Source organism: Podarcis erhardii (genome assembly GCF_964252035.2).
Source record: "Podarcis erhardii genome assembly, chromosome: 2".
NCBI lineage: Eukaryota > Metazoa > Chordata > Lepidosauria > Squamata > Lacertidae > Podarcis > Podarcis erhardii.
The window spans coordinates 34,323,967-34,336,733 of NC_138498.1; the positions used below are offsets into that span (position 1 = coordinate 34,323,967).

The window sequence follows — 12,767 nt, forward strand, 5'->3', positions numbered from 1 at the left end:
GGAGCCAAAACGTTCGAGAACTAAGCTGTTCGAAAACCAAGGTACGGCTGTATTTACTTTGCTTCTCCCCCTGAAATATTCCTGTGGGTGTCATACTCTCAAACCCATGTCTAACCACGTCTCTCCAGTATTACAAAGTTACCAATTAATCTGCTGCCAGCATTTGTACACTGAGAACAGAGAAATGGGGCCTCGGTCCTTTTAATTCGGACGCTAACGTGATTTTTTTTGGTCTGATTCCCACAGACTATCCTGGTTGGAGACAGCGGAGTTGGGAAGACATCACTGCTGGTTCAGTTTGACCAGGGCAAGTTCATACCAGGCTCTTTTTCTGCAACTGTGGGCATCGGATTTACCGTAAGGGCCACTTGGCTACTCTAGGCATGTTTGAGAATGGTTACTTAAATGAGGGCAGACCTTTACTATACAGTGGTACCTCGGGTTAAGTACTTAATTTGTTCCAGAGGTCCGTACTTAACCTGAAACTGTTCTTAACCTGAAGCACCGCTTTAGCTAATGGGGCATCCTGCTGCTGCCGCGCTGCCAGAGCACAATTTCTGTTCTCATCCTGAAGCAAAGTTCTTAACCTGAAGCACTATTTCTGGGTTAGTGGAGTCTGTAACCTGAAGTGTATGTAACCTGAAGCGTATGTAACCCGAGGTACCACTGTACATGTACTGACATCTGGCTTTCTGTGCAATGAAGCCCAGCAGATGGTGGTAGCAAATTAAATTGAAGACTGCATCATCAGGAAACTGGTCTAAACACCAGGATGTTACACCTATTTATGGGGTTCCAGATATCACTACGTTGGGGGTGAGAAATCTGTGGTCCTATGGGTTAAACCACAGAGCTGTGGGTTAAACCACAGAGCCTAGGGCTTGCCGATTGGAAGATGGGCTGTTTGAATCCCCGCAACAGGGTGAGCTCCCGTTGCTCTGTCCTAGCTCCTGCCAACCTAGCAGTTCGAAAGGACGTCAAAGTGCAAGTAGATAAATAGGTACCACTCCGGTGGGAAGGTAAACGGCATTTCCGTGTGCTGCTCTGGTTTCACCAAAAGTGGCTTAGTCATGCTGGCCACAGGACCCGGAAAAACTCTTTGCGGACAAACGCCAGCTCCCTTGGCCAGTAAAGCGAGATGAGCGCCGCAACCCCAGAGTCATCCGTGACTGGACTTAACTGTCAGGGGTCCTTTACCTTTCATGGGTATTATTAGACTCCACTTCCCAATAGCCTCAGCCAGAAGGGTCAGTGGCCAGGGATGATGGGAGGTGTACCAACAGAATCTGGTGGTAGGAGCCAGAACCTGCTCAGTATACCAGATCTATGGCTGTCCTGGACAGAAGTGTCTGGTTCTCTAGACCACCCCTCACCCAGTCCTAGAACCCTGTGCTGTTCCTGCTATTTTCCTTCCTTTTCTCCATTCCTTTCCTCTCACCACTGCAGCTGATGAAGCTGGTGCCTCATGAGGCTCTTCCTAGATCCATTAGAAACATGGAGGAGGAGTCCTTCCAAGTTGCCCGCCAGTCAGAGCACACAGCCTAGATTAACCCAATCTCAGCACAGGTGGTTGACCCCGTGGAAAGGACAGTAATAAGCATTGGAAAGTTTCTGTCCAATTCTTCCCCTTTCCATCGTCAGCCCCTACTAATGAAACAGAAGAAAAAGAATGAGCACTGTTAGGACTTCCACTTGCCTTATTGCTATGCAAGGGTGTGTGTGTGTGTGTGTGTGTGTGTGTGTGTGTGTGTGTGTAGTACCACCAAAGTGCAGCACATTGTCAATTATTTTGTCTGTTATTGTATGTTTACCACTGAGAGCATCAGATACATTTTCTGCCTTAGGCACCAACACACACACACGCACACGTGTTTGTTTATTTGAAATTTGTGTGTGTGTGTTTATTTATTGAAAACGTTTCTGTACCACTCCTCATCAGTAATACTAGGGAGGCACACAACAAATCAATACGTACAATGCCATTCCAATAGAATCAGCACATGAAAATACAATGGAATGCATTATAATCCATAGCAGACCAATCAGATACCACTCACAAACCCTCACAAATGCCTGGGTGGACAGATGGGTCTTTAGCCCTCGCTCTGGCATCGTCTGCGTAAAATTACAGAGAGAGAAACAGAGCCCAGCAGCAGAGGACAGAGGAAGCTGCTTTATACCGAGCCATTGGTCTCTCACGCTCAGTATTGCAGATGGACTGACAGCAGCTGTCTAGCAATTTAGGCAGGAATCTCTCCCAATCCTATTTAGAGATGCCAGGATTCAACCTGGGACCTTATGCATCCAGAGCGGATGCTCAGCTACTGAGCTGTGACCCTTCCCCTAAAAGAGGAGGTCTCTTGCCAGAGAATAGGTGAAAGGAAGGCCCCTCAGTCTCAGACCTAAGGAAACTTTTGATGGTTACTTCTACTGCTGAAAGGGCTGCTTAACCCTACCCATTGCCCAGCCCTTTCCCACTGCAATCGCCACCTGCAAACTGCTTCCCCCCCAGGTGCATATTTACCCCTGCAAATATCTGCCTGGAGCCCCACAAGAGGAAAATCAGCCCTCTGTGTGTTGGGGGAACAGGAACTGGGGGTTGTATCTGACCAAGTCATTACATAGGGCCACGGGTGGCACTGTGGTCTAAACCACTGAGCCAGGACTTGCTGATCAGAAGATTGGCGGTTCAAATCCCCATGACGGGGTGAGCTCCCATTGCTCTGTCCCTGCTCCTGCCAACCTAACACTTTGAAAGCACGTCAAAGTGCAAGTAGATAAATAGGAACCACTCTGGTGGGAAGGTAACCGTGCGCTGTTCTGGTTCGCCAGAAGCAGCTTAGTCATGCTGGCGACATGACCCAGAATCTGTACACTGGCTCCCTCGGCCAATAAAGCGAGATGAGCGCCACAACCCCAGAGTCGTCCATGACTGGACCTAACGGTCAGGGGTCCCTTTACCTTCCTTTAAGTCATTACATTCATGGAACAACTTCCACTTGTGCGCAATGGAGCTCCATCTCCTTCCCCTGCTCAGCCACCCTACCCAACCCCCCAGCTGTCTGGAGCAAATTCAAAGGAAGTGCGGGTGAGAAAGGGGTGAGAAGGGAGGGGAAGTTCCATTAAGTAACTAAAAATTGTTCCACTTTCTCTCTCTCACACACACACATGCAGAAACGTCTACCAAAAATTGCCCCCTCGTAAATCTCCTTTTCCTTAGCGGAAGCAGCACCCTGGATTTTTATGCACATGCCATGTGTAAGCCCCCTCAAGCACATATTATTTTTGCTAAATGGTTTTCTAATTGGCTTATTTCTGCTCCTGCCACAATGTATACAGTATAGACCACACCTCCCCCCCAAAAAAGCACCCTCGTCGTTGTTTTCATTGTTTGGTATCTTGCAGCAACACCGTGCCTGAGCCACGATGGCGTGTCCCACACACAAGGTGTTCTTTAATAACACAGCTAGCAAAACTAAGTGATAAGAGCAGTGCTGACGTATGCAAAGCTCTCCCAATGACTGAGATAAACAGGGCAGAAGGCACATTTATGCCCCTTTGGCAGCCATTGCTTCCCACCCCAAAATGTGTGGATAGCTGCAAAGTGTCTTCACCCCAAGATGCACAGCAACCACCCTGTGACCTGCTTTATATGTTGTTTCTGTGTGTGTGTGTGTGTGTGTGTGTGTGCGTGCAGAGCAATCTTGCTCCTGTCAACCTGTCTGAGAAGGATGCGTGACCAACTCTAAAACTGGCAGGATAAGCTCATACCCTCCAACATTTCTGTGATAAAAATAGTGACTTCCTATTCTTTTATTAGGGACGCGAGTGGCGCTGTGGGTTAAACCACAGAGCCTAGGACTTGGCGATCAGAAGGTCGGCAGTTCGAATCCCCATGACGGGGTGAGCTCCCGTTGCTCGCTCCCTGCTCCTGCCAATCTAGCAGTTTGAAAACACACCGGTGCAAGTAGATAAATAGGTACCGCTCTGGCGGGAAGGTAAACAGCTTCCGTGCGCTCCTCTGGTTTGCCAGAAGCGGTTTAGTCATGCAGGCCACATGACCCGGAAGCTGTACATGGGCTCCCTCGGCCAATAAAGCGAGATGAGCGCCACAACCCCAGAGTCAGTCATGACTGGACCTAATGGTCAGGGGTCCCTTTACCTTTACTTTATTTATTTTATTATTATTACTGTTGTTGTTGTTGTTGTTGTTGTTGTTGTTGTTGTTGTTGTTGTTATTACATCCCACCCATCTGACTGGATTGCCACAGTCACTCAGGGCAGGTTCCAACATATGTAAAAATGTATTAAAACTTTGAAAATTAAAAAAACTTCCCTGGACATGACTGTCTTCAGACGTCTTTTAAAGGTTGTATAGTTACTTCTTGACTCAGTGGTTGCATAACTCCAGGCCCTCCAACATTTCTCCAATGAATATAGGGACGTCCTATCATACCCTCCAACATTTACCCAATGAAAACAAGGACGTTCTAAGGGAAAGTGGTACATTCCAGTATCAAAACAGAAACCGGGGTGGCTTTTGTAAATCCCGGACTGTCCCTGGAAAATAGGGACACTTGGGAGGTCTGTAAGCTTAGGCCTTTTAAAGTCTGAACTACTGAACCATCCACTATTCAAGGCAGTTCACTTTCCGAAGAGACCCCTAGGGGAGAAGAAGACAATGTGAGGCCTGCCTATCATTAAATATTTTTTTTAAAAAAAGAAACATGAAAAACACCCCACAGTTTTTAATGCTTGACAATTTATTATGTTTTTATATATGTTGGAAGGCACCCAGAGGTGCTGGGGAAACCCAGCCAAATGGGCGGGGAAATAAACAAACAAACAATTTTATTCCAAATGAGACAGATGACCCATTTACCACGAGCAAGGAATGAAATAACCACAGGGAGCAGAGATGTCCCTGGGCCCTCATGGCTAGGTACATTTTTAGGATGTGCACACACACGCGTGTGCGCGCACGCACACACACACACACACTTAGTTGTGCATAAATGGCTTTCATCTTTTCATCTTGTTTAAATCTTGTTTTTAAGTTGAATTTTAATCAATTGTTTTTACACCTGGTGTTAGGTCCTCTGAGCCTGGTCTTGGCTGGGGAGGGCGGGGTATGAATAAAATTTATTATTATTATTATCTTTTGCCACTGAGTGACAGGTACAGTAGCCCTTCATGGCAGGCATCGGACCCAGGAGAGGACTTGAGGAAAAGGCCAAACATTTCCTAGGCCAGAACACGGCTGCTCTATGTGTCACCACTTGGGTCTGGCTTGGGGGGAAAGAATTGGGAGACAGAGAAGGAAAGGGCGACGGAGGGCCATTTCCCTCTGCCCCTGATTGGCTAGAGTCAAGTCACGTGTCAGCTTCCTGCTATCTCCTGGTAGCCCCTGGCCCTTTGAGGAGTCCTGCTTAACCGCTGCTCACACCGTGTTCCTGCCTTGTGATCCTAGCTTGCCTGCCTGCCTTGCCTTGCCTTGCCCTGCCTCCTCGCCTTGTCCGTGCCTTTTGCTTCCTGCCTTTCCTTCTCTCCTGCCTGGATGGATTCCACTCAGCCTTGGGCTCCATCGGCTGCTTGTGAGCAAACATCGCCCCATCCCAGAGGCACCCTGCACAGCACAGCACAGCACACCAGCCAGGTCTGTAACCTTCTTCTTCCACAGCCCAAGATGGTGGCACTTCTTGCGTTGCTCTGGGAAACAGTGGCATGGCGTGGGGTGGAGCCACTGGGGCGCCAAAAATGGTTAGGGATGGAAAGTTTCAACACCTGGTGCTGCCTCAATACAGCTACGCAATTACATCACTGGGCTCCGTTGAAAACAACTTCTTCATGCAAACCAGGAAGTGACCTTTCCAGACAACGGAACAACTATTCTTTTATTATCTCTGTGGTTGCAATCTCCTGGGTGATGTGGATACTGTTAGATAGTTGAATGTGCATGTGTACTCTATCTGTTTCCCTCCCTCCCAGCCCCGGGTGCTAGCAACCCACGTTACGCCACTGCTGTGAAATACTTCATAACTGTAGGCTCTCACGTCCCACAGCTTTATGAAGAAGACCTCTTCAAAAACCAGGGGCATGTGTGACATGACATGAGTAGCATTTCCTGGTGTCCTTCCATCCAGATGTTTTGGGATGCATGTCCCTCCATCCTTGACCGTTGGCTACGCTGACTGAGGCTGATGGGAGATGTGGTCCAAAACATCTGGAAGGCGCCAGGTCAGGGGGAACTGCTTTATGGGCCTATGTGTTGAAGGCCACCATCCCTGGCACCACTTCCCATAACGATGTAAATGTTCCATGTTCACAATCCACTTGTAGGTGATTTCTTCTGTTATGGTCACCCAGATTCCAAATATGGTATGTGTCGTATTTTCTTGTTTGATATGGTCACGGGAGTCACTCCAGGATTGTTAATTATAAATGGCTATCTCATAACCTTTACCCACTGCTTGTCTTACTGTTTGATGAAAAGTAACAAAGGAGAGGAGGACGCAGGTGGCGCTGTGGGTTAAACCACATTGCCTAGGACTTGCCAGTCAGAAGGTCGGCGGTTCAAATCCCTGCAACGGGGTGAGCTCTCGTTGTTCAGTCCCTGCTCCTGCCAACCTAGCAGTTTGAAAGCACGTCAAAGTGCAAGTAGATAAATATGTACCGCTTCGGCAGGAAGGTAAACGGCGTTTCTGTGCGCTGCTCTGGTTCGCCGGAAGCGGCTTAGTCATGCTGGCCACATGACCCAGAAATTGTACACCAGCTCCCTCAGCCAATAAAGCGAGATGAGCACTGCAACCCCAGAGTCAGCCGCGACTGGACCTAACGGTCAGGGGTCCCTTTACCTTTACCTAACAAAGGAGAGACCTTTCCCCTTTCTGGCTGAGGGAATGAAATCAGCAGAGTAATTTGCAACAAATGTACGCTTAGATTGCTTGCTAGAGGGAGGGGTGATTTTGGCAAAAATATTTTCCTCCTGTGGGAGAACATTTTTGGAAAAAGTTATGGTAGAATGCAAAAACTGTTGTCATTATTAATTGAATTGATTAATTTGTTACTTTTTAAAGGACCATGACTCATTTCTGCAGAAGTGCTGCTATTTGAGATAGTCAACAAGCACATAGGACCTGGAAGAAAATGTGTGGAGTGCTCCTTTTCAGGATGCTAGCCAACTGTGCCCTTTTCAGGAAAACTCCATTTAATTTTCTTAAACCCCCCCCCCCCGTCCCCCAGGTTTTCCTTCCAGCCCCAATTAGTCATTGTTCAGCAGCTACTAAACATGTTCAGCTGTCATTAGGGTGTTTTTGCCTCTAATTTGTTTTAGTAAACTCTGCAAACCTTAGACTTTCCCCAAGGCTGCAGATACCTTCCTCTAGTGTGAGGAGGAGGATGTTTGGGTTACATGAGGTTCCCTGCTCCCAGAATGAGTTGGCTATCAAAATATGCAGTACTGTATAGGATAAATTCTGAGAAGCTCTGAAGCGCAAGCCTGCCCCCTTGTGGCACTTTTAGGCAAAAAAGGTTTGATCTTGAGAATTGCCTTTTCAACTTGCTTGAAGGTATTATTCATTCATTCATTCATTTCATAAAATTTATTTTTTTAAAAAAATTCCAAAGTGGTTTACAAAAAAGTATAAAATGATAAAATTATTGGTAAAAACAATTGAAAGCAATTATTTATTCAAAATATTCAAAAAATAAAATAAAATCAGCCTTTCACTTGCTACCATCCACGCTATGTGGGACACAGAAAAGAGCCTCTCCTGCTGATTGCAGAGAGCAGGCGGTAAAATAAAAATAAGTGTTGTTCAGCCAATAAAAAGGCAACGAGCCAACCCACAAGCCCCAAAATCTAATAAATCACACGTCTCTGGAATAAAAGGCACTGTACTATCAAGGAAGCTTTCAGCAGTACAGAATGTTTTTTTCCTTAAATATTTACTGGTCTTAGCAGCGTTTGTTCCAAACATGCCTATAATTCAAAATGCTCACTGCCACGCTTTCACTCCCCAGGCCTGCAATAAATTAAATCTGTGGGTTTTTTTAAAGCACAATTAAAAATGAAGTTGGCAACGCTCTTAGAGGTTTCTTCTACCATGAAGGCAATTTCCCCTTTTATCTGACACAGCTAGAAGACTCCCATGGCTCACCCCATTTGTTGTAAGCCAAGAAGCTTCCTAATATTTATTAGAGTTGGGCTAGGACCTGAGAGACCCAGGTTCAAATCACCAACTCAGCCATGAGTGCTCTTGGGCCAGCTGTATCCTCTCAGCCTAGCCTTCCTCCCAGGGTTGTTGTGAAGATAAGATGGGGAGAAGGAGATGCATGTAATGGAAAAGAGGGCCTTCTCGGTGGTGGCACCCACCCTGTGGAACACCCTCCCACCAGATGTCAAAGAGGAAAACAACTACCAGACTTTTAGAAGACATCTGAAGGCGGCCCTGTTTAGGGAAATTTTTAATGTTTGATGGACTATTGTATTTTAATATTCTGTTGGTAGCTGCCCAGAGTGGCTGAGGAAACCCAGCCAGATGGGCAGGGTATAAATAAATTATTATTATTATTATTATTATTATTATTATTATTATTATTATTATTATCTACTTGGAAAACCACACTAAAGATCTTTCAACAGCTAAAACCAAATACTAGTAAATACTAGGGGAGAGGGCTTGGTGGAATTTTAAACACTGGCTGCTTGCTCTCATAAAGGATTTCTAGTGGGGCAAAATAAAATAAAAACTCTTTCTTAAGGGCAGCTCTTTGCCATTTATCCATATTCAGAGTTCAGTCCTGAGCTGCATTCCAGAACCATTGAATTCCTATGTCAAGAATCGCAATTTAATTTGTTCACAATCCTGAACCAGCCCGAGACATTTTACCGCCTAAGGAAAAGAAGAAACCCCGTCCCCTTCCAGTCATGGTGCATCAAGAGCCTACTGGATCAGTCCAATAGCCCATGTGGTTACTATTATAGTCCAATAGCCCATGTGGTGGTTATTATTATTATTATTATTATTATTATTATTATTATTATTAATTATTATTTATACCCCACCCATCTGGCTTGGTTTCCCCAGCCACTCTGGGTGGCTTCCAACAAAATATTAAAATACAATAATGCATCAAACTTTAAAAGCTTCCCTAAACAGGGCTGCCTTCAGATGTCTTCTCAAAGTCTGGTAGTTGTTTTCCTCTTTGACATCTGGTGGGAGGGCGTTCCACAGGGCGGGTGCCACTACCGAGAAGGCCCTCTGCCTGGTTCCCTGTAACTTGGCTTTTTGCAGTGAGGGAACTGCCAGAAGGCCCTCAGCGCTGGACCTCAGTGTCTGGGCAGAACGATGGGGTGGAGACACTCCTTCAAGCGGGAAACCCACAAGCAGGATTTGAGCACAAAGACACCCCCTCACTGTGGTTTCTAGCAACTGATATTCAGAAGCATTACTGCCTTGAACTGTGGGGGCAGAGCCAAGCCATCATGGCTAGGAGGCATTGGTAACCTCATGTGGCCTTCAACCCCAATGCCTTGAATTGGCAAAGAGACAATGTTACTCCTTGTACCTTCTCACTTTCAGCTGTCCTGCCCTGCAAGGACAGAGTTTTGCCATACTCCGTTATCAGGGTTACAAAGCCTTTGGGCAAAACTCAGCACCTGCTTGACTGCACAGGTGTCAGGAGCAGAAAGTTACTATTCTCTCATGAAACTGCAAGAAAACAATTTGCAGGGTCAGTGCGAAGACCATAGATTTTTCTCTGCATTGTGGATTCCTTCATCATTGCCACTTGCGAAACGCCTATGAGAAGCCTTCACTCGTTTTGGGTGTTTCAAAAACCCCGTGCTTAGGGCCCTCGTATTTATGGGACCGCCTCTCCTGGTATGCCCCACAGAGGACCTTAAGGTCCATGAATAACAGTAGTTTAGAGGTCCTGGGCCCTAAGGAAGTCAGACTATCCTCCACCAGAGCCAGGGCCTTCTCAGTGATGGCTCTGACCTGGTGGAATGTTCTGTCCCATGAGACTAGGGCCCTTCAGGATTTAACCTCCTTCCATCAGGCCTGTAAGACAGAGCAATTCCGCCTGGCTTTCGATTTGAATTTAGCCTGATCTTTTATTGCCACAAACTTTATTGACCACAAACTTGACATGAGCCAACAGTGTGACGCGGCAGCTCAAAAAGCCAATGCAATTCTGGGCTGCATCAATAGGAATATAGCATCTAGATCAAGGGAAGTAATAGTGCCACTGTATTCTGCTCTGGTCAGACCTCACCTGGTGTACTGTGTCCAGTTCTGGACACCACAGTTCAAGAAGGACACTGACAAACTGGAACGTGTCCAGAGGAGGGCAACCAAAATGGTCAAAGGCCTGGAAACGATGCCTTATGAGGAACGGCTAAGGGAGCTGGACATGTTTAGCCTGGAGAAGAGGAGGTTAAGGGGTGATATGATAGCCATGTTCAAATATATAAAAGGATGTCACATAGAGGAGGAGAAAGGTTGTTTTCTGCTGCTCCAGAGAAGTGGACATGGAGCAATGGTTCCAAACTACAAGAAAAAAGATTCCACCTAAACATTACGAAGAACTTCCTGGCAGTAAGAGCTGTTCGACAGTGGAATTTGCTGCCAAGGAGTGTGGTGGAGTCTCCTTCTTTGGAGGTCTTTAAGCAGAGGCTTGACAACCATATGTCAGGAGTGCTCTGATGGTGTTTCCTGCTTGGCAGGGGGTTGGACTCGATGGCCCTTGTGGTCTCTTCCAACTCTATGATTCTATGATTCTATGATTCTATGCCAAAGGAACTATAATCTACATTCAGTTTTCCTGATCTGATGGATTTTACATTTCTCGAATATTTTCTGCGGCATTGGTACAGAGACCGGAAAAACAGGTTCTTCTAGTGAAGGGTAGTGGGGAATCAGGGCTAAATATAAGGTCTTGGAGACCTGGAGAGTAGCTCGGACAAGCAAAAATAAGTAAATAAATGCGTGAATGGAACATATCCTTATGTTTCCATGCACCATTTACTTTCTGGATAAAGGACAGGGCATTGCTGCACACTTAGGAAAAAAACCTTAAACTGCATTCCTACATGAGAGTAAGGCCCATTGAACCCGGTGGGACTTCCTTCTGAGGAGATGTATAGGAGGGCACTGTCACTTTGAACTGCACATAGTTTCTCCCTGCTTATTTATTTCTTTAAATGGATTTACTTTTGACAGTCACATAACCTAAGAAACCCAATGGGACCTTCTGCGTTGCAACTTCTCATTTGCACAACAAGATCTAAATTGTTAGGAGGCAGATCTGCAAACAAGTCTAAGCTGGTCTGGTTTTAGAGAACTATGTATGGGTTCTGATTCCTAATCAAACATGAGATTAAGTGTGGGGCTACTTCACAGGAGCTCTGCAATAATCTTGGAACTAGTAGAAGGGCATGTTCTTCGCCCTAAGGAGTGGGGAAAACTTATAATTTATCTTAAGAACCATTGTAAACCAATTGTTAGTAGGATTGGAATAACACTTGTACAGTGGTACCTCGGGTTAAGTACTTAATTCGTTCTGGAGGTCCGTTTTTAACCTGAAACTGTTCTTAACCTGAAGCACCACTTTAGCTAATGGGGGGTCTCCCGCTGCCGCTACATGATTTCTGTTCTTATCCTGAAGCAAAGTTCTTAACCCAAGGTACAATTTCTGGGTTAGTGGAGTCTGTAACCTGGAGCGTCTGTAACCTGAAACGTCTGTAACCCGAGGTACCACTGTCGTTTAATTGTGAATTTTGGACATAATGAAGATGTAAGAGTTTTGGATTATTATAATATAAAAGATGCAGGAGGAAATGGCTAAAAATAGGACCCACAAAGGGGAGGAGGGAAGTCCAGGTGATTATTTGGAATCTTGGAATCTTGTTTTTATGTTGTATGTTGGATATGTGTTTGCAAAACTGAAATCTGAAAAACCAAATATAGGCAGCTCTAAGAACGCCAGAATGATATCGCTTGGAAACCCACAGAGTTGCCAGTAGGGCCCAATTTGCCAGTGAGGCACTGCCCCACCAACCTAAGTCTAAACTTCTCCAAGGCTACCTGCCTTACAACCAGTCCAGGGGGTTGTCCTGGCTTCTCTGCTTCCACCTTAGTCTCATTGTTGCCCTTTTAGCATAGAGGAGGTTGAGAGGCAGAACTGCAACTGACAGAATTATTAGTTAAGTATACTGTTGACTTATTAATTTGGGTATGTGTTAGAGGTTTTTTTTAAAGGGATTATGTTTGTTTTTATCCTGTTTGTTTTACTGTTTGTTACCTGTCTTGAGTCTGTTCGGAGAGAGAAATAGGATTGAAGGTTGTTGTTTTTAAAAATAACACTATTTTATTTTAAAGTAATAGTATTTAAAAATAATACACGCTCCAGAGTTTTTGATCTTTCATCAGCCTCTAGGTGGGAGGTACAGTTGAAGCTTGTCTACTACTTAACCTAGTAGTTCTCAAAGAAGATGATCTCCTCCTGGTTGCTGTCCCTTTAAGAGTAAGGGTGGAGTTTCATAAGAACAATGGTACAAAATACTGTGGGCTACAGATGACTAACCATTGGCCATGATTTGAGTTGGAGTCGCTCGGTCCCAGCGCCTGCCAACCTAGCAGTTCGAAAGCACCCCCGGGTGCAAGTAGATAAATAGGGACCGCTTTATAGCGGGAAGGTAAACGGCGTTCCATGTGCTGCGCTGGCTCGCCAGATGCAGCTTGTCACGCTGGCCACGTGACCCG

General features: G+C 45.7%; 1 protein-coding gene across 2 annotated transcripts in view; it reads left to right on the plus strand.

Annotated features, from left to right (window-relative positions):
- Nucleotides 1-12,767, plus strand: part of RAB37 (RAB37, member RAS oncogene family) — a 77,799-nt gene that overhangs the window by 34,210 nt on the left and 30,822 nt on the right. For both annotated transcript variants that reach the window (XM_081850921.1, XM_081850924.1), the window contains exon 2: nucleotides 247-357. In XM_081850921.1, the coding sequence (XP_081707047.1) occupies nucleotides 247-357 (111 nt within the window). The remainder of the gene's footprint in view (nucleotides 1-246; nucleotides 358-12,767) is intronic.